Source organism: Baudoinia panamericana (genome assembly GCF_000338955.1).
Source record: "Baudoinia panamericana UAMH 10762 unplaced genomic scaffold BAUCOscaffold_3, whole genome shotgun sequence".
NCBI classification, from domain to species: domain Eukaryota; kingdom Fungi; phylum Ascomycota; class Dothideomycetes; order Mycosphaerellales; family Teratosphaeriaceae; genus Baudoinia; species Baudoinia panamericana.
In genome coordinates this window covers 192,718-212,284 of record NW_006911259.1, presented here as the reverse complement: position 1 = coordinate 212,284, position 19,567 = coordinate 192,718, and the positions used below count along the sequence as shown (strand labels likewise).

Genomic DNA, 19,567 nt, shown 5'->3' with positions numbered 1-19,567 from the left:
GTTATACATCCGACAGATCCCTCCCATTACTGATTGCGACTGCCAGGGCGTACATGTCCCCGGACATCTCTCCATGTTCACTTTAGAGCGAGATTGGAATGCACTGAGCGTTGACGTTGATCAGACCTGAGGTTGTTGTTGTCAGCTCGCGGGACCACTGTCGAAGGAAAGGAGCGCCATTGGGCGCACTTACCGTTTTGGTCGGCCTCGCAGCACTGGGTGGAGCCAGCGGCGCAGATGTTGCTCACTAGATGCTGTATCAGTATCAACGGCGACTGCGATGATTTGAAGTCGCTTACGGATGGCCAAGGTGCATGCACCACCAAGGACAGAGACACCCGCCGGGCTGTTGCAGCAAGCGAGCTTCTGGTTGTTGCTGCAGACGGAGTTGGAGGTAGAGGCGGCCGCAGCCGCGGTGGTGGTGACGGTGACGGTGTGGGTCTGACCGCTACCGCCGTAGTTGGGAAGGGCAGTGGCCATAGCGGCAGAGGCCAGGATGGCGAAGATCGTGGAAGGCTGCATCTTGATGGTCTGAAGAAGAAGGCTTGAAGTGAGGGAATTTACTGGTTGTGGTATTGTTGTCGTTTTGAGTGATTGCTGTTTTGGTGCTGTTTCTCATCTGGAGGGAAGAACACGCGATACTTATAGTCGTCTGGCGACCTCAACTGACCTGACGGCCAAGTCCTCCAGTGACATTGCTGATGCTGAAGGTTTCCGTTCCATGACCGCAGTGGTGCTCCAAGCACCAGTAGGATGTCGTCGTTGATCTTCATGTCCATGCTTCCAAGACCACGCTGGCAGCAGATCGTCGACAATAAAGCCAACAACACCATCCTACATCCCGAAATGTCGTATAAACTGCAGATCCATTTCGCGGCACGGACAACCCACAGCATGGGCAGTCGTCATTGTGGTTCTGTATTGCAGCGACGTACATCTCGCAGAATTGCTCAACGCCGCAATGGGAAAGACTATGCCGCCAGGAACCTGATTGAGATAGCCCGTATTGGCAGAATCTGGATAACTGGTCGGTCCGCGAGACGGCGCGGCTTGGAGTGGGTTCAGAATGAGGACTCGAGACAGCAGCGAGCTCATAAACTGCCGGAGTTGGCTGCGTGAAGCGCCAAGTAGCGTTGTGCCCTCCGTGCACATCACCATGGTGTCCCGAAAGCACGTACTGAGCAGATCCACTCCCGGATCGTCGTTCTGGGGTGCTGATAGACAGCGTAAGGAGGTGACCAACTTTAGACTGCATGTTGGGCACGTCCTCTTTCGCGAGAGTATGGAAACACTACTTGCGGACTGCGGCGCAGCGGCACACAATCCGAAAGGCTACTACGCGAGGTTCTCAGAGCAGTACAATACGCAAAAGTACGTACGGAACTAGCTTAGCCATGAGTTCCCATTGTAGGCGCTGCGAGCCGACACCGTCCTGCTGGACTCGCGGAGATAGCCTGTGCCCAGTCATAAGCTTTGCCCATTATGTGGTGCTCAAGCTCAGGTGATGTCGATCTACTGGAAGCGGCACGGTACGGTCAGCGCAGGTCCCATGGTCAGCTGCAAACGTATCTGCTACGCCTGCCTTCAAGATCTGAACAGCACAGAAGAGGGCGACGACCGTTGTTTCTCGGTCTTCGCACCGCATATATCACGTCTCCACAAGCTATTCGCGGGGCGGATTGTAGGAGGCCGTGAAGGGTGGCTTGGATCATATGTGACACGGACGACTTGCTGAAGGCCTGCAGTTAGGGACGTCGTTGGGACGACAATCAGCAGGGTCACCGATCTTGAAACTCCGGTGATCTTCCGCATCAGCTCTACGCTGGGAGCCATGCCGCCCTGAATCAGCTTGCCAGAACTCTGTATGTGTCAGTGCCGTCTTCCACGATTTGGACTCAGAATTGATGTGGTGTAGTGGCCTTGGAGCCATCGACAAGGTTACGGACCGCTTCCACAAAGTAGATCGACTCTGCGCACACGCAATGCACAATGGGAGTGCTGATCATCCTGGCAGCCACGCTTACGCATTGGCTGCATGTGGAGAATCTTCGTGGGAAGTGCCTGCAGATCTCTCACTCGGCCACCAAGGGACCCTCGCGTGGTTACCTCATACAGCGTTGAGTTCGAACTCTGGGGTTCACCCGTTGGCAGCGGCCAGTGATGGTCCCGATTATTGTCCGGAAATCATCGCTCGACAAGGTTGATCCTTACACATGAATTGCCCTGAGACCGGTGACGGAAGCGAGTCCGCGGAAAACGTTGCCTGGGTATTCAATGTTAAAGCCGCTGACTCGCTCGTCTGCATCCGCGGCGTCGTTAGTGCTGTATGCAGAGCAAGTGAACGACGCAAGTTCGACAGCAGAATAATGTTGTGAGAGCGGTGTACTGGTGGATTCTGGAGCAAATGCAACATGAGGTAGCAAGACAGCCTCCATGCGCTAAATGTGATCAATCAGCGAAGAATCATAAAACTTGCTACACTCGAAGCAACTCCTTCCCCATAGGCAGCAAAGGTTCTTGGCTAGGGGTGAGACACTCCGACTGTACTGACGTAGCGCGTAAACTGCTGCCTTTGGCATGTAGCAGAGAGAATTAATAACCGGAACACGATGTCTCGCGAAGTTCCGTCGATGTGGTAGTCGAGATGTGGATACGGCTCCGTCCTCAAGAGTCAGTGCCTTCATTGGCCCGTCCCTTACCACTGCGGAGCGCCTCCCCGCACACTGCCGTCCCGTTAGCTGCTCCAGAGTTCACGTGCCGTCGAATCCCGCTACGACCGCACAGACTACCAGTCTTCACGCAATCATACCATCTGCACGTCAGTTCCATTCGGTAGGTAAAGAAATCATAGCCAGGATAAGCACAAGAAATAATCGACAAAAGTGCATTTCTTTGCGTCTTGCGAAATCTGCTCGAAAGCCTCATAAAAAGGAACGGTGCTCTCTCAAACACGTTCTTACTGTTCTCAACGGCGGACTCAAGACAGGGTTCTATGGCGTCTCAGGGACCCCACTCCCGCCCGCTACAATACTGAGTGTAACTGTGTGCGTACTCCAAAACTACCCGTGTCTCCACTCGAACCATTGTTGGTGATTCTTGGGAGCTGGCAATCTGACAGCCGTCGCGAGAACACAACTGGTTGCTCAGCATAGATAGAATACCCGCAATAATGATATGCGTATCCACACAGCAGAAGCGAATATGTTAAGCACCGCTTGCAACATCCCCTCGGGTTATGCCGGTCGGAAAGCATACCCCAGTCTTACAATCAGGCGGTAAAACATCGCCCAGAATGCTAACGCGAGTCCGTCCTGGCACCCTGCCCGTCTTACGGTCAATGATAGCGCGCATGCCTCGATCCATGAACGTGGCGACGCTTGTTTGTGGTCGTCGAACCGTTCACTCGGAATAGTGCGTTCTCACAGGAGCCGCCAGCACAGTTCCTGTACACACTTAGCGCAGAGGGACCACCGCACATTTGTTGTGCGTTTCCTGCGCAAGGCATCGTGCATTGCCCAAGGATGTCAGTCAAGGGTTCACGGGTACCGTCCTTGGCCTGAAGATAACCGTTATCGCAGTAACACTGCGAGGCGTACTCCAGACCAGCGAGGCTGTAACCCTTGCCACTGCAGAACTTGATGCAAGTCTCGACCGTCATCGTGTTCGACGATGACGAGGCGGCTTGAAAGGTACGCGCGCTTACGCTATCGTTCGCGCAGCCGACGTATTCCCAACCGAGCGATTTGGTCTCGTCGGTAAAGTACGTCTGCATTGGTCCGATCGGAGTGCTGCTGCACTCTGGTGGTGGTGCGTACTCAGGGCCGTCAGTTACTGGGTTGCAGCCAGGCAACTTCGTAAGGTTGCCCGTGATGGTCTCGTTGACTTGTGGCGGGAGCCTGCAGGCTTGGCACTCCTCGTTGGAATACAAGTCTGCAAACACTGGACAGTCAGACAGATTACCGCTGTCATTCGTGCACTGATCGATGGCGTCTTGCAGGGCTTGCGTGTCCCATCCGTTGACGAAATCACCGTGGAAGCCGTAGCCTGTCCGATCGCCCATAGCGAAGACGAATGGGTGCTGAGATGAGTTCCACCACATGTGTGCGAAGTTGCCTGTTTGATATATGACTTCATAGAAGATCGAGATCAAGTGCGTCGGGTGCGAGGGCGGACAGTACCCATTGTCATAATTGCCGATTGGGTAGGCCATGTGCGACTTGTGGTCCGGCGAATCAAGGTTGACTCCATCCCAGCAAGAAGGGAAGTATACTTGTGCACGTAGTCCGTCCGGGCAGTTGATGTTAGGCATGTCGTTGTACTGAGTAGAGACGCCGTTGTAGTTTAAGCATACGAAGCTCACTGCATTTCCGGGAGCAGCTTGCTGATCCGTGTAGTTGCGCTGGAAAGGATCGCCTGCAACCATGCGGAGACCTGCAGGAAATGCCTTCACCTCATCGTTCTTCGGACCCGGTCGCTGCTCGTAATAGATTGTCATGCCGCCAGTGACACCGTTCCCTTCTCCAGCCTGAGGCACGTCCTCGAAATAGCTTCCGTCTTCACCCATGTAGTAGAGCTTGGGAGTCCAGTACGCCGACAGATCCTGCTTCACTGGACAAGAAGAGCATACAGATGCCCGCTGCTGCTCATAGCTCGTTGTGAAGCCAAGACCAATCCCTCCAGACACGGTGTGGACATGTCCTGATACCACACCGGGGCTGATAACTGGATCTATACGCTCCAGCACCAGACGGCCCGGGCATGGCATGCGCCAAAACGCAGAGCTTGGGCCAGCTAAAGCCGCCACGGCAACGATTGCGCTGCGGAAAGTCTTCGACATTGTGTGTTGCTGCGCTTGTTGATCGGGCGAGATGATAACGAACGTGAACGTGAGCAAATGAATTCGTGCACGGATGATAATTTATCGTAACGAAGGTCGTGAGTTCCAGACTCAAGCGTTCAACGCGGTAGCTGAAAGGACTGAACGAATGGACAAAGGGAGTGGTGATGTGAAGAATCAGAAGGAGATGATGACGAGCAACTTTCTAGAAGTATGACCTCCCACATGGGTTAACGACCCCTGTTAAGCCTCATGCCTCATTTCCCGTAACGCCGACAGTAGACAGAGGCTCCTCGGTGTCACAGTGTGTCTAAAGGAGCCGTATTTGTTACAGCGCTGGTGGTGTGCCGGCGGGAAACCCCCCGCTTTGTTTTAGACTCTCGAGCACGGCATCACAAATGCCTGTCTTCTTGTGTGCATCGGTCGCAGGCTCATACAGGGTAGGGATGCCTTGTTCCGGCCCAGGAGAATCAAGCAGCTAAGGTGCAGGGGTGGAGTCTGCTCGGTGGTGGCCAGAGGTTTTGGAGATCGACCGTTCACTGGTCCCAGAACCATTTGCATGCTAAATTCAAGCCAGCTTGGTAGTCAGTAAGAGGCCCGTGGCGCAAAAACAACTGAAGTGGCGGGCCATATCGAGATGAAAGGGTGGAATGTCAGACTCCACAACGTCAGAACTAAGTTCGATCGTGGGCCCCAATACTGTAGCATGGCAACATTGAACGGTACTGCAGGAGCCGGCAAAACTCTTGATCTGCTGCTGCGCTACATGGCCACGCGGACTGGGACAGTTACCGGAGTGGGCGGTCATCCGTGCAGCATGCTGCATAATGGAAAGCGCTTCGTGTTCAAGAGCGGTGGACCGATGTCTGTGGTTGGAGTGGAGCCTTCCGGCAAGCCCATGTCGCGTGGGGCGACCCGCCTGCCTAGTCGTTTCAGGAGATAATTTAGTTATGGAACCTTTTCATGAAATCTATACGGTCTGTCTTGCCAGAGCACTGCACCTACAGCCTACGACACCTGAGACACTACTACTAACCGGCACACTTCGGCCGCTGCACACAGAGTCGATTCCATCGAAGAAGGCTTGTTCGAGTTGTGACACTGCACGGTGATTAGCTGTACTCAGAGTCTGGAGCGCCAGCAGCAGCGCCAACATGAAACAATGCTACGTCCCCACCCAGGACCATTGTTCGTCAAATTTGATCGATGCATGCGCCACCAACCCACATCTCAAGAGAGAACGAGGACTTTCTCGTCGTTCGATCGTTTCGCTCCGCTCCGGACTCTCACCTCCGAGCAGTCTCTTGCACGCTTATCCCACTCTTGGACATACAGCATCGTTGGAGAGCAGACGACCAAGGTCTTCGCATGCTGCATTAATATAGACATCTGCTTAGTTCCCCAGATCGATCATGACCTAGCGCAGGTTGGCATTTCTGATTTCGCGCGCGGCTATCACAGAGTCGAAGCGCCAGTCTGCCTATTCTACTTCATTGCAAAAGCGCCCAATGATGAGCTATTCCTCCATTTCCATGTCCCATTTGCCTTTCTTGCACATACCTCACATTTTCGAGACTGCTGGCTATATTTTGGAGTATGCTTAGCGGACGCTATATGGTCGTGGAGTGCTTCATATTTCTGGTATATCTTTTTGGATCACCCGTGGTAAGCTTTGAGGACGGACCCTTACGATTTGCGCATGGACATCATGTTAGGGTGCGACGAGATGATCAAGTCGTCTCCAGTGCATATGCAGATCCAGCTCTGGGCTGGGAACCAGATGAGGCCCGCTCAACACTAAGTGTGTCACAAACGATGGCATCCCACACATTTCGAAGCGATCAACTAAGCCTTCCATCGGGCAACCCGAGTAATGCAACGACCACTGCCTGCGCCTACAATGACGCACAGTGTGGCGACTTGTGTGCGACCTCGTGGTGGCCTTGCTACGCAAGCTGGTCCTCATGGACACGTTACGATGTTCAGATTACTTCCGTGCCCTACAATTACACCAATCTCTGGACAGAGACACGCACAAGCTACAACCTCAGCACAACAACATGGATGGTGGACGAAGCAGCAGAGCCGTATTTCTACGTCTTGGGGACTGGCAAGCCATACCTGACAACAAGCGGCGTCCAGGTGTATACTATGTACTACCAGTCGGTCATATCGACTCGCAAACCGTCGCCTAATTGTACGTACATTCCGTGTACCGTCGCGTCGCAGCCTGATCCGGCTACTTGCTCCTCATGCGAAGTCCAGGGCGGGACCGTGGAGCTGCTCTACTGGGCTGACATGGCAACAACATCTCTGTCTGAAAGCTGGCAGCAGAACGGCTCGTCTCCAGTCACGGCGCTCTACAAAAACATGACCTTGACCTCGCCAACGGTCTATATCGAGTTCCAAACCGCTTTCGCTACTGACGCTTGCGGCCGGACTGTAGGCGGAGCTTACCCCGGCGCCATCATCGGTGTGAACCCGAAGTCCTTATACAGTGTACAAGCACAATTCGATTACTTCGTCGAACTGTTAGACGAAGGTGAAACCAGCACGACCTTCTACCAATCTGCGCAATTCAATTTTGAGGATCTAAGCGGCTTGGTTCCTGCGTCAGCATGGGCTGCGCAGCCGAGTTGTGTGGCCAATCATGGTGGCTGCTACACCATCTATCCTGATGAGTACCACCCCGTGCTTGTAATACCGAGTCATATCCGCAATATGGACCCTGCTTGGAAGTCTTGCGGTTTGGATTGGCGAGGCGCGTGGGATCCACCAACTGCGTTGAGACCGGCAGCGGTGATTGCTTCGGTGACGACAGCTCCTGGAATCGCACCAACCACACCCGCTTCACCGCCATCCTCTGTAGCTGGGCCAGCCACAAGGACAGCGGCAGCAGAAAGTGGAATGTGGACGGCTACCCCCAGCGCAACCTCTAATGCAGTCAACCCCAGCTCGCAAGAAGCTGTGATAGATCCTGCTCCTACACCAAATGTCTCCAATCCGTCATTATTGACATCCGCATTGCAAGACTCTCTGCAAGATGGTGGTGCCTCATCCTCCGAATCCACAGTGGCTTCTACATCCGCTTGGCAAACAGATCAGGACAGCAGCCCGGCGAGCCTCACGACAGATTTAGGTAAGAACTACGATCCAGCGAGCAACACGGCCGCTGTGGTACCGGCAACGCCTGAGCTTTCTAGATCTACGTTTGCCACTATGTCTACGTCTGGTCAAGCTACAACGATTATCGGTAATAATGGTGATCCAGCTCCTTCCGCACATGGTCCCACGAATGCGCTTGGCGTTCTAAGCGAAGCATTGCGAACAGACACTGCGGCGTCAACTACAAGGCCTCAAGCAAGTACCGTCCCCTCAAATGAAATAGTCACATGGACATCCTCGAAGTCTTTACCGTCCCGGCCGCAAACCTTCGTTGACACCACGCAGAGCGCTCGTGAGTTGAGTACGAGCAGACCGTTGCCTGCAGTGACTACCGCCTCTCTTAACGGCATTGGTATGCCGTCATCCACGTCCGAAACCTTAGCATCATCTGCGACTACAGCTGGGTCACGGCGAGCTATAAAAATCCCACTCATTACATTGATCTGGGCGCTGCTTGCCTTGCCGGCTTGCTTGATTGTGCGATGAGTGGTCGAAAGTGTCACGTATGTGGGCAAGATAGTCACAGGCCTGTGGCCGCAAACGGCGTCTGAAGAAGGGATGCGGTCAAGGGACATGGTGCCAACAACATGGCAAATATCATTCCATGCCATACGATACATTTTGGTGATCAATTGATTTCCTAGCTGACTGACAGAAGCAAGCTACCTTGATCAAATCTGTGCACACAAAGATGCGATTTCGCGCGATCGAGGCGATAAGCCAAACGACTTCGCGCTCTTACACTCAGACTATACTCAAGGATAATGCATGAGGATCTGCGGCCCGTAATGCTAGCAAGCCTTCTGATGAGGCCTAGAGAAGGCCGGGTGGTATCCTGCACCTTGTCAAATGCTGGTGACACCATAAAGGTTTGAGGGACAATTGCTGTCCTGCTCCGTCACCCCTCCCTGGCCTAAATGGTCATGCAAAGATCAGTTCGCAAAGCGTCCTCCTATTCTGCCATAGGCCGACTTCTATCTCAGTCCACCGAACGTTGGAGAAGTTATTACCGAGTCGCCGGACAGGGTGCGCAAGGAGAATCCGGCAGTGCGGTCCGCGGTCTGTAGCCTGGTCGGGCTACGTGCAGCAACGAGGAAAACATGTTGACACGAATATGCGATGGAAGGGCTGCACACACGGGAACTGAAGCGCGAGGGTGCTACTTGTATGTAGAACGCTTTTCGTAGAAAGTAATTGCCTAATGCAGCAGTCATATGTTGACAACAGCCTTGGCCGATACAGCGCGAGTGTCACCCGCTCTTGTCTTTGATCGTGCATCACTTGAGCCCAGGACATTGGGACGGCCGCTCGCTCTGTTTCGATGCGGTGTCGAGGATTCCGCAGTGTGATGTATGTTGTCGAACTATAGAAAGAACTTGGCATGTATACATGGTGCTCGGTGCAGGTCCTCCTTCGTTGAGTTTCTCTTCGCAACTCACGCTTGTTGAGGGGTTCCAGAGTTGCTGCAAAGTATGTGACGCAGAATGAGAGATGCCTGGCATCTGTGTACTTTTGGCTCAAGGAACTCTACCCAGTTGTACAGTATATATACCACCTGCGCCGGAGAAATAGCTCGCTATGCTCTACGAACAAGTGACTCAATGACCTACAATTGCGCCCTCACCGGGTCTGGACCCTCAATCAGCACCTTGATGCCTCTCGCCGCCTTGACATCTTCAAATGCCTTCTCCGCGTCCTGGAAGCTGACCTTCCGCGAGATAAGCTCCGTCACGCTCAGCCTTCCGCTCGACACGAGGTCAACAGCCGTCTGGTAGTCGCCTGCGCTGTACCGGAAGCTGCCCTTCACGTTAAGCTCCTTGATGCCAGTCGCGCCGATGGGGAACATGATGTCGCTCTTGCCCATGCCGCCCTGAACGTATGTGCCGCCAGCGCGCAGGACGTGAATACCGGCCTGAATGCAAGGCTCTGCGCCTGTGGCATCAATGCAAGCGTCTGCACCAAGCCCAAGTCCGCACTGTTCAATGATGCGTGCAGCGGTGTCTGCAGGAGCTTCCTTCTGTGACACAATGGTGTGGGTTGCAGCGTACTTCTTGGCGAACTCCAGACGCTCAGCATTCATGTCAACGGCAACGATGGTGTTCGCGCCGTAAGCCTTGGCGACTGCACAGCACAAAAGGCCCACAGGACCGGCACCGAACACGACGACACTCTGTCCGGGCTTGACATCCGCTTGCCGTGTGATATGCACACCAACCGACAAAGGCTCCATCAATGCGCCTTCCTCAAGTGACATGTTGTCTGGCAGCTTGTAGCAGAAGTCCTCAGGCAGGGTGTAGTACTTTGCCAATGTGCCATCAATGGGCGGTGTAGCCGCGAACCGCATGTCCTCACACAGGTTGTACTTGCCCTCCTTGCACCGGTCACATCTTCTGCACGGAATGCCTGGCTCCATAGCAACGCGGTCGCCGACCTTCACTTTCGTCACTTTGTCACCCACAGCCTCAATGATGCCGCTGGATTCGTGACCGAGCACCATTGGGTCCTTGACCACGAAGTGGCCAATGGCGCCATGCTGCCAGTAGTGCACATCTGAGCCGCAGATGCCAGTGAACTTGACGTTGGCGAGGACGTCGTAGGGTGATTGAATCTTGGGTACTGGTCGGTCCTCAAACTTAACGTGGTGTTGCTTTTCGAGGACAAAAGACAGGTTCTACCATCAAGGTTAGCGATGCGGGATGTGATATTACGCATGCAGCTCCATTCACCTGTACTTCGTTCGGCATCTTGGCGGGCGTGGCTAAGTAGCGAACATGCTGAGGACGCTGAATGGTTTTGGGCACACTTAGACCTACACGGCCGACCACGTGGCGAGTCGCGAACATTGTGGGCCTGCTGGATATGGTGTAGCTCTACAGAAGCAAAGCTGAACCACAATGGACGCTATGAGGGCAGGGTTGATATGCCGGTTGGGCTGGAGAGCCGCAGACCCTTTTCGTTGACTTACATTCTGCCTCCCTCCAACGCCCTAACCGGGCACTCGTGGCTGCATTGTGTGGTTACCGTGGAGAGAGCTCTCGGCTAATTACGCCCCGTCGACATCAGCCGGCTTAGCTTAGCATTGACGACGGTGAGTGTCAGTTTCAGATTGCACGTGACTTTAGTGCCTAAGGCAGATTGTACAGAGAGAACACTTCCACTTGAGGTTCGTGCGGTCTTTGAGAAGGGACGACAGGCCTTTTCAAAGCCACCTCACGCAGCCTCGTATGATGCCCAGATGTCAGCAGAGCAATCGGACACCGTAGACGGCCTATCTCGTGCAGGTGGACCAGGAGAAGCGGGTCTATCGCACAGCATGCGGCATGCAACAACGGTAAGACAGTGTGGGCAACGCCAGTTCGAACCATTTCCTTTGCGCGACTGTGTTCGCAGCTCATCCAACATTACATCTGCAGTGCGCGAGATCTAGAGTGTCACGCAAATATCTACACGACCATTGTAATTGGTGTGCATTGCGTTATCAGAGTTGACCCACCGTAGAAACCCTGCAGCGCGGCGTGCGGCGTTGGCCTGGCCTGATCAGCAACATACGCTCTCTCGTTATCGCTAGCATCTTTAGGTAAGTTGATATGAAGCAGTTCTATGCGAGCGACATGGCGCGCATCATCGGGCGTAATCGGAGCATAGTCTTTCTTCATATACGAGCGACTGAGAAGACCGCTTTACAACCGTATCATCAGCGATACCAGCGACCAAACCAAGTCTGTGGCAACCATGGCGAGGGAGACACCACTTAGCCAGGCAACTGGCTATGGAGTCGTGATTGGCTTAGGCTTCCTCTTCGCGTATGTGTCTGCCGCTCCATGTTGGTACCGCTAAAGCTAACCGGACCACAGGTTTGGCATGATGTTGACAACCTTCGTACTGCGCCGCTACAACAACGAATTGCAGACTTCGGAGGTGTTTTCCACTGCAGGAAGAACGGTGAAGTCTGGTCTGGTTGCTTCCGCCGTGGTGTCTTCGTGGACTTGGGCGGCCACCTTGCTGCAGTCATCCAGCGTAGCATACAGATACGGCGTCAGCGGGCCATTCTGGTACGCCTCTGGTGCTACCGTTCAGGTCATCCTGTTCGCCACATTGGCCATTGAGCTCAAGCGCAAGGCACCCAACGCGCATACGTTCTTGGAAGCAATCAGGGCACGCTATGGCGCCGCAACTCACGGCGTGTTCATCACTTTCGGCTTGATGACGAACATCTTGGTGACTGCTATGCTCTTGACCGGTGGCTCTGCAGTCGTGACTTCGTTGTGCGGTGTACCAACGGCCGCGGCTTGCTTCCTTCTGCCTATAGGTGTGGTGTTGTACACAATGTTTGGTGGCATCAAGGCCACCTTCCTCACAGACTACGTAAGTCGCGCATGAGCGAAAGCGAGTATTCGCCAGCTAAATGAGTCTCGTGCAGGTCCATACGGTCATGATCCTGGTCATTATCTTCATCTTTGCATTTACCGCTTACGCAACCAGCAATGTTCTCGGCAGTCCAGGCGCCGTTTACGATGCTTTGGTGGCAGCCGCTCAGAGACACCCAGTGGCAGGTAATGCTCAAGGTAGCTACTTGACCATGCGCAGCCAGGAGGGCGCTGTCTTCTTCGTCATCAACCTTGTTGGGAACTTCGGAACCGTGTTCTGCGATAACGGCTACTACAACAAGGCAATAGCGGCGAGTCCAGTACATGCCCTCCCTGGCTACATCGCTGGCGGTTTGTCCTGGTTCGCCATTCCGTGGCTTGCTGCGACTACCATGGGCCTTTCTGCACTTGCTCTGGAGAACAACCCAGTCTTTCCAAGCTATCCTAACCGAATGGACCCAGCGGATGTTTCGGCTGGCCTGGTCCTTCCCGATGCTGCCGTCGCATTGCTTGGGAAAGGCGGTGCTGCGGCGACGCTGCTTTTGATCTTTATGGCCGTGACGAGTGCGATGTCTGCTGAATTGATTGCCGTATCTTCGATCTGGACGTACGATATTTACCAGACGGTGTGTTCAACTAGCTGCCCCTCGTGAACAGCATACTGATGGCTTCTGCAGTACATCAATCCTCAAGCCAGCGGTCGTCGTCTAATCTACATGTCGCACACCAGCTGCATTGTTTACGCCATTGTCATGGCCGGCTTCTCAACCGGGCTGTACTATGCTGGCATCAGTATGGGTTATCTGTACCTTATGATGGGTGTGATCATTTCGGGAGCCGTCCTTCCAGCATCGCTGACCCTCTTATGGGACCGGCAGTCCTGGGCTGCTGCGACGTTCTCGCCACCACTTGCACTTGTTTGCTCGCTCATAGCGTGGCTGGTAACCGCGAAGAAAGAAGGTGGTAACCTCTCTGTCGATTCCACAGGTGCAAAGTGAGTTACAATCTCATGAGATGATCCTTAAAGCTCGCCTGCTGACCACATTCACAGCAACCCGATGCTAGCAGGCAACGTTGTTGCGCTACTTACACCCTGCATTTTCATTCCGATCTTCTCGCTCCTGCCCGGCTTACGCTCGTCAAAGTACGACTGGATGTCCATGAAGCTCATTCGAAAGGGGGATGACTCCGACTTGGCCGCTGCCGCTCACGTTGACCTGGAGCTTGTGCCAGGCCAGTCAATTCAGAGCGATCATGAGACACGCCTAGAGCAGCACCAGCTCCAGCGTGCCGCAAAGATTGCGCGCTACATGACCCTCTTCCTCACTCTCGCCTTGCTTATCCTGTGGCCGTTCCCAATGTATGGCACCGGCTACATCTTCAGCAAGCGCTTTTTCACCGGCTGGGTGGCAGTCGGCATTCTTTGGCTTTTCTGCTCCAGCGCCTGTGTCGCGGTTTATCCGCTGTGGGAGGGCCGGCATACGAGCACCAGGACTATCAAAGCTATTTTCTTAGACATTACCGGCAAGCGCAAGCCTGTGACCCATGGTCGGGCCACTGTGGCGGAGACTGCAGAGGCTGAAGACATGGTAGAGGCGAAGAAGGAGCCTGCAACACCCCCAGAAAAGGTCGTTGACGGCGCATCTTAACGTTCCGGCTTCGACAGTCATAGCCACCAAGGGTGCATTTTGTTGCAAGGTGTACATGTTTGACGAATGCATATAGATTCGACGAGATACCCACATCGTGCGCAGTAGCCTACAGATAGAACTCGTAACATTCATAACAATCTCTAGCAGCGACACAGTTTACATCAGTCCGCCGTACGGCCGACTCTCTTCATCAATGTGTCGTTGCACTTTGCTCATTGGATGTGAAACCCAGAAACCAAACCGCGGCTTCTTCTGGTGGTCGTCTTTGGCTGGGTCATGCGACTTCTGATCCTTGTCGAAGAGTGGAGCGTATGTAATGGTGGATGGCATATCCCCATCATCAGTCCGACTGGCCATGTAGCCGTGAGCAAAGGTCATGAACTTGCCGACTTCGAACGATGACTGCGTGTATTTGTGCTGTTGTAGGACATGGAGCGCTTTTCTGAGCCATAATTCGGAGGCGTCGTCAGTGTCATCATCTGACGATGATTCCGAAGATGGAGACAATCCTTTCAGGCCTTCCTCAACTACTGCATGTAGCTTTTCGGCATCAATATGCGCTTTCTCGGCCACAAGTACGCTGCCAATAATGTCATGGTTGGGATGCTTTTCGAGCTTATAGTGACCGTCTGTCCGGATGGCTACGTAATGCACTCGTTCGATCGTCCGTTGTGGCAGCAAGGGTAGGGCATGCTTGTGAGGCTCTACGCTGATGAGCCAGGTGAGATGTTGCTTTCGATAGCCTTTATCACCTCGACCTTCGTCGGACGGGTGGCCTCGCGCAGCAGACACGAAGATGTTCGAAGTAATGCCTGGCTTGCCGGCCATTGCTTGTCCAGGCGATGTAAGAGAGCTAGAGTTGCACTTGTGAACGCGCAACAGAAGCGAGTGGTGAGAGGATAAGGTACAGTACGGCTACTATATAAGTACATCATCTTGAACCCCACAATCAACTTTTGCGTCTTCTGCGTTGGGGCGGGCGACGGGCCACGTGCGGATGCTGACGGAACAAAGCTCCTTCTTACTCACCATGGTACGCTCCGTTCAACATCTATGATTGCAAGTTCGAGAAGGTGGCAAGGCCCGAAGCTGTCAGATTAGTCCGCTAACGGACGAGCCGTGAGCAAGGAAGAGCTTGCAGCACGTGGAAAAAGTACCTCAGCGATAAAGTCTGGGCCTAAGAGCCTCCCGTTCTGTCAGCACTCTAATATGACAACATGGCCATTTAGGATGCCCTATGGCCGGGACTCCATCTCTTCTTCCTGGTCAGTCTTCCATCACGATGTGACGAGTGCGAGGGTGTAGATTCCAGCTGCATTCGGCGAATCTCATTAATCATGGCAGGTCGTCAAAGTTACCCGAGCAAACACTCGCAAACCTCCAATGTGCAGGATATGAAGTACGATCAAAACAGCCCGCACGCAGTTCGGCGTAGCAAAATGCCATGATGCCCTCGAGCACGTGTGTTGTTGGTATCTGGCTAGGTACATGCGTCTCTGTACATCATAAAAACTCGGAAACATTGCCTAAAGCGGGCACTCACTTCGACTTGTAGGTGTGGAGAACGTGCGGGTTGCAGAATGATTTCAAGCCTTCCTGGCCCCTGTCGCGAAGGTGTCAGCATATGATCAATGCCACTCAGGTTGGCGATTGAACGTACCATTCACCTCCAATGCCGCTCTCCTTGTGGCCACCGAAGATAGCTTGCGGTGTCGGCTTCTCCCAAGAGTTCACGAAGACGGAGCCAGCTTGTAGCCGCTTGCCAATGCGCTCAGCGCGCTCGACATCCTTGCCCCACACGCAGGCACCAAGACCGGTATTGGTGTTGTTGGCACGCTTGATGACTTCCTCTTCGTCTGTCCATGGCTGAGTCGGCACGATTGGTCCGAACGGCTCCTCTTCGATGATTCGAGAGTTGTTTGGTGGGTTATCGATGATGGTGGGTTGGATGAAGAAGCCGTTGCCCTTCGCAACATCAGGCTCGCCTACGGCGAACTTGTAGCCGTTGCGCTTTGTGTCCTCGAAAAAGGTCTTGACCTTGTCGTATTGCCTGGCATCACTATGTCAGTATCGCTTTCAATGAAGGGCATTACTGACCCACATCTTGTTCTGAACTGGTCCAAGAAGAGCACCGGAGCCAGGAGCGCCAACCTTGATCGTCTTAGTGAAGTTCACCATTTCCTTCAGCATCTCGTCGTAGATGTCTTGGTGGATGTAGATACGCTTGGTAGCAACGCAAACCTGGCCAGAGTTCTGGAACGCGCCCATAACGAGCTCCGGAGCAACCTTCTTGATGTCAACATCCGGAAGAACAATTGATGCATCATTGCCGCCGAGCTCAAGGGTGCAGCGCTTGAGAGTCGGAGCGCAGGCAGCCATGATCTTCTTGCCAGTCGCGATCGAACCAGTGAAGCTGATTTTCTGGATGCCAGGATGTGCTGTAAGCATCGGGCCAAGAGCGTCACTGCCGCCGATGGCCTGGACGACACCTGGTGGGAAGATGTCCTGTGCAAGCTCAATAGCCTTGAGCGTGGTGTACGGCGTAAACGGCGATGGCTTGACAATGATGGTGTTGCCGGTCAGGAGCGCTGGGATAACCTTGCCCAAGCTGAGGATCAGGGGGAAGTTCCACGGGCAGATGGCGCCAACCACACCGAGCGGAGTATATCGGGTGAGCAGAACCTTCTCATCGTCCTCAATGCGTTCCTCCGGCAGTTCCAAGTTCATGTGGTGGTTGAAGAAGAGCGCAACTCCCTTGACCTCCCATTCGGCGAATTGCCGCTGTGCAGATCGTAAGCTCGGAACAATCCTACAGATACTGAGCCGGACTGGCCACTCACCGGTTTGCCCGTCTCTGCGCAAAGCAGATCGGTCATCTCATCGCTGTATGACATGTAGTGGTCGCAGTACTTCTGCAGCAGCTCCTTCCGCCTCTCCACTGTCTCCTGGCTCCATGATTCGAAAGCCTTTTGTGCGGACGTAACGGCATCGTCGACATCTTGTTGGCTACCAACGGGTACCTCCCACAGCTCCTCACCGGTTGCCGGGTTCACACCATGGTGCTTCTCTTTTCCACCGCGCTGCTGGCCGTCCACAATGTTGTGGAAGGAGTCAAACGTGATTGTGGATACTTTTGAAGGAGACATACTGGATATATTGGTCGGCAGTAGGAGAGTGACAGGGAGTATGTAGAACCGATGGTATAAGAGTTACAATGGCGACAAAGAAAGGGAACGGCAGGTAATTATACGAGTACTTACAGGATCCGCCACTGCACTCTAGCCGTATCTCTGCCATGGAGACGTGCTGGCGCCGCATGGCAGCATTGGCCGTAGTGGGGTTGATTTGGTGTCGTATCTGCGGGGTGATTCCAGATCCGAGGTCCCTGTTGCGCTAAGGGAATGGTGGAGGTTCGCTTGGCTATGGCACATGGCGCGGCGCGGCAGTTCTGGGATCCTAAAGGATACTGTCAACAACCAAGAGCGTCGCGTCGCAGAACGTATTAGTGATCGCTGCTGTTGCTACTAGGTGCCGTATGCTTTTCGCCAGAAGCCTTCGTCATCAGTTGAGGAGGAGAATACATGCCCAATTTAGCTGAGCAGTTCGAACGGCGGAGTTGCTACGCTTTAATGACGATCGATATGGGATGGAGAGCATGTTTGCATGTCGGATGTTGCATGGAAGGATAAATCAACACTCATGTGCAGCTGACACGGCGCTTGGCTTCGTGCCGATTCACATCTGTGCCCGTGCGCTGGTACGATAGATTGCACTATCTGCGAAAAGTTGACAGCGACAGTGCCTTTTCTTGCCTGCTCACGCTATCATCACTCGCCGCCTATCTTGCCCGCAGCATCGTTGGATTTCCAACATCGCTATCCTACCGGTGCCGCCGTTTGCTCGCAACATTTGATACCCGTGGAGTCTTACCTAGACTTCCAGGTGTCCGAAATGCTTGCGCACTTCCTCCTCCATTTCCGACACCGTACGGAAGCCTGTCCTGACACCCTTTGCATTAAGCAACACGACTGGGTTGGCGGTACTGCGGACGACATCTGCTACTGCCTTGGCCTTTTCTGGTGTCGGCTTGCCTTCTATGTCCTTCTCAGCAACTGACTTGACGCCCTGAAAGTCGCCATGGACGCCGGAAGCGGCCTCGTTCCAGATATTGAAGTAGGGGAAGCCGTATTCGGCATAAGTTTTTGCCGTGACCGGAGTCGGTGGCGGCTCCCTGCCAGTGACGGACAGGAAGCATTCAGAGTTCAGGATCTGCACGTTAAAGATGGTTCCGCAGTCAGGCTGCCACAGGGTCGGCGTGTATCGGTCGCGCTTGATCACTTGCTTGATAAGACCAGCAGCGCCAAGACCCATAGGTTCTGGCAAAGGCCCTCCGCCGCGGAGTCGCAGGACTAGCTGCATAGTAGACTCCTAAAGGTGGGTTAGCATACTCTGTCAACGAAGGCGCAGCATAAGATGGTCACCTCTTTGACACCATATGAGGACAACGTTCGCCCTAGATGGTATATTAGCCAAATTTACTATCGCCACAAAGCTTGCAACGTACCGTCCTCCATTTGCTTCCCACTGAAGATGAGGCGCTGCTGATCCGGGGGAATGCCGTCCATGTCCTGGATCATGTACTTGGTATCGTTGACGGTAGTGGTCGGCATGACCTCCAGCGGGAGCTCTTGGCCCACAAGTGTTTTGACAGAGATAGGGAAGCTCTCGCCGGGCACGTGGGCGCCGTAGCGTTGTCCGAGCGGCTTAGGCATGGAAAGCATAGGACCCGCCCTAGACGGGACGACTTCGATTTGCAGACCGCCAATTACCTCCTCGCCTGTCACTTGAGCCTCGACGGAGTAGCCGGAACCGAGTGGCATAGCAACGAACTGACGGACTGCGCCGTCCTTAGCAGCGGCGCCATCCAGCCACAGCTGGTCAGGTGCGACAAGGTAGTCTTGCACGCACTTCTTGCTCTCCATCAGCTTCAGACGGCGCATCATGGTTTCCGCAGTCTCACGGGCCGGCTCTCCAGAGATGGCATTGACACCGCCAACGTAGATCTTAACCGCAAAAGGATCGCGCGACTTGAAGTTGATCCACATTGCCTCGCGCTGATATATAGGTAGGAAGAAGCCGCCCTTTGCCGCCATGGCAGCCGGAAGCATGGTCTGATAATCCTTGACGACGTAGAGTGAGAAGTTACCAACCCTTGGTCAGTGGAAGGGCTGGTGACTTGGTGGCCTACTTCAAGCGAAAGTGTAGCAAGCGTACCTAGCCCCGGTGGGAGATTGTTCGTCTCCCCGTTGTCCGCGACACGCACTGTACGCTGAAAGGAGATCGTCAAGGCCTGAGGGCGCGGGTTCCCGCCCACGGTACGTGACACCTTGATGCTTGTGTTGTTGTCGCTCAGAGAGACGGTCAGGGGAGTAGTGGTGGCGTTCATCGGCGCGAAGTCATTCATCTTGCGTTGAGGTGTCTGAATTTGGTTGTAGTACTGTGATCAGAGGGATAATGTCCTCAGATATTGTCAGTGTGCTGCAGAA

At 54.0% G+C, this 19,567-nt stretch overlaps 9 protein-coding genes across 9 annotated transcripts; 3 read left to right on the top strand and 6 right to left on the bottom strand.

Annotated features, from left to right (window-relative positions):
• Positions 1-82: 82 nt before the first annotated feature.
• On the bottom strand, positions 83-522 carry BAUCODRAFT_145709 (uncharacterized protein; the record flags this gene model as incomplete). Its single annotated transcript, XM_007675677.1, has 3 exons — positions 83-126; positions 194-247; positions 300-522. The coding sequence occupies 3 exons, from the start codon at positions 520-522 to the stop codon at positions 83-85; spliced, it is 321 nt and encodes a 106-aa protein (XP_007673867.1).
• Positions 523-1,380: 858 nt separating this feature from the next.
• BAUCODRAFT_377243 (uncharacterized protein) lies at positions 1,381-1,820 on the top strand. The gene has a single exon (XM_007675676.1). The coding sequence runs from the start codon at positions 1,505-1,507 to the stop codon at positions 1,733-1,735; it is 231 nt and encodes a 76-aa protein (XP_007673866.1). The 5' UTR covers positions 1,381-1,504; the 3' UTR covers positions 1,736-1,820.
• Positions 1,821-3,129: 1,309 nt separating this feature from the next.
• On the bottom strand, positions 3,130-5,121 carry BAUCODRAFT_377209 (uncharacterized protein). The gene has a single exon (XM_007675675.1). The coding sequence runs from the start codon at positions 4,835-4,837 to the stop codon at positions 3,335-3,337; it is 1,503 nt and encodes a 500-aa protein (XP_007673865.1). The 5' UTR covers positions 4,838-5,121; the 3' UTR covers positions 3,130-3,334.
• Positions 5,122-6,652: 1,531 nt separating this feature from the next.
• Positions 6,653-8,488, top strand: BAUCODRAFT_145707 (uncharacterized protein; the record flags this gene model as incomplete). Its single annotated transcript, XM_007675674.1, has 1 exon — positions 6,653-8,488. The coding sequence occupies one exon, from the start codon at positions 6,653-6,655 to the stop codon at positions 8,486-8,488; it is 1,836 nt and encodes a 611-aa protein (XP_007673864.1).
• Positions 8,489-9,608: 1,120 nt separating this feature from the next.
• BAUCODRAFT_145706 (uncharacterized protein) lies at positions 9,609-10,746 on the bottom strand (the record flags this gene model as incomplete). The annotated part of the gene is made up of 2 exons (XM_007675673.1): positions 9,609-10,673; positions 10,729-10,746. 2 exons carry the CDS (start codon positions 10,744-10,746, stop codon positions 9,609-9,611), a joined length of 1,083 nt encoding a protein of 360 aa, XP_007673863.1.
• Positions 10,747-11,734: 988 nt separating this feature from the next.
• Positions 11,735-14,018, top strand: BAUCODRAFT_65349 (uncharacterized protein; the record flags this gene model as incomplete). Its single annotated transcript, XM_007675552.1, has 5 exons — positions 11,735-11,805; positions 11,857-12,367; positions 12,423-12,995; positions 13,047-13,363; positions 13,421-14,018. The coding sequence occupies 5 exons, from the start codon at positions 11,735-11,737 to the stop codon at positions 14,016-14,018; spliced, it is 2,070 nt and encodes a 689-aa protein (XP_007673742.1).
• A 159-nt stretch (positions 14,019-14,177) lies between these two features.
• Positions 14,178-14,849, bottom strand: BAUCODRAFT_22026 (uncharacterized protein; the record flags this gene model as incomplete). The annotated part of the gene is made up of 1 exon (XM_007675248.1): positions 14,178-14,849. One exon carries the CDS (start codon positions 14,847-14,849, stop codon positions 14,178-14,180), a length of 672 nt encoding a protein of 223 aa, XP_007673438.1.
• A 364-nt stretch (positions 14,850-15,213) lies between these two features.
• On the bottom strand, positions 15,214-17,291 carry BAUCODRAFT_30926 (uncharacterized protein). The gene is made up of 4 exons (XM_007675290.1): positions 16,862-17,291; positions 16,123-16,802; positions 15,682-16,071; positions 15,214-15,624 (listed from the first exon to the last, which is right to left on the bottom strand). The coding sequence occupies exons 1-4, from the start codon at positions 17,165-17,167 to the stop codon at positions 15,561-15,563; spliced, it is 1,440 nt and encodes a 479-aa protein (XP_007673480.1). The 5' UTR covers positions 17,168-17,291; the 3' UTR covers positions 15,214-15,560.
• Positions 17,292-17,488: 197 nt separating this feature from the next.
• BAUCODRAFT_103027 (uncharacterized protein) lies at positions 17,489-19,467 on the bottom strand (the record flags this gene model as incomplete). The annotated part of the gene is made up of 4 exons (XM_007675672.1): positions 17,489-18,449; positions 18,503-18,534; positions 18,586-19,201; positions 19,270-19,467. The coding sequence occupies 4 exons, from the start codon at positions 19,465-19,467 to the stop codon at positions 17,952-17,954; spliced, it is 1,344 nt and encodes a 447-aa protein (XP_007673862.1). The 3' UTR covers positions 17,489-17,951.
• Between the last annotated feature and the right edge of the window lie 100 nt (positions 19,468-19,567).

Bases quoted from the DNA above. Each gene is read 5' to 3' on its own strand.
- BAUCODRAFT_377209 (XM_007675675.1), bottom strand. From the start codon at position 4,837: ATGTCGAAGACTTTCCGCAGCGCAATCGTTGCCGTGGCGGCTTTAGCT.
- BAUCODRAFT_377243 (XM_007675676.1), top strand. From the start codon at position 1,505: ATGTCGATCTACTGGAAGCGGCACGGTACGGTCAGCGCAGGTCCCATG.
- BAUCODRAFT_30926 (XM_007675290.1), bottom strand. From the start codon at position 17,167: ATGTCTCCTTCAAAAGTATCCACAATCACGTTTGACTCCTTCCACAAC. The intron at 16,072-16,122 runs GTGGGTCAGTAA...TAGTGATGCCAG, and splicing joins GGACCAGTTCAGAACAAGAT to GCAATACGACAAGGTCAAGA. The intron at 15,625-15,681 runs GTACGTTCAATC...CCTTCGCGACAG, and splicing joins AGCGGCATTGGAGGTGAATG to GGGCCAGGAAGGCTTGAAAT.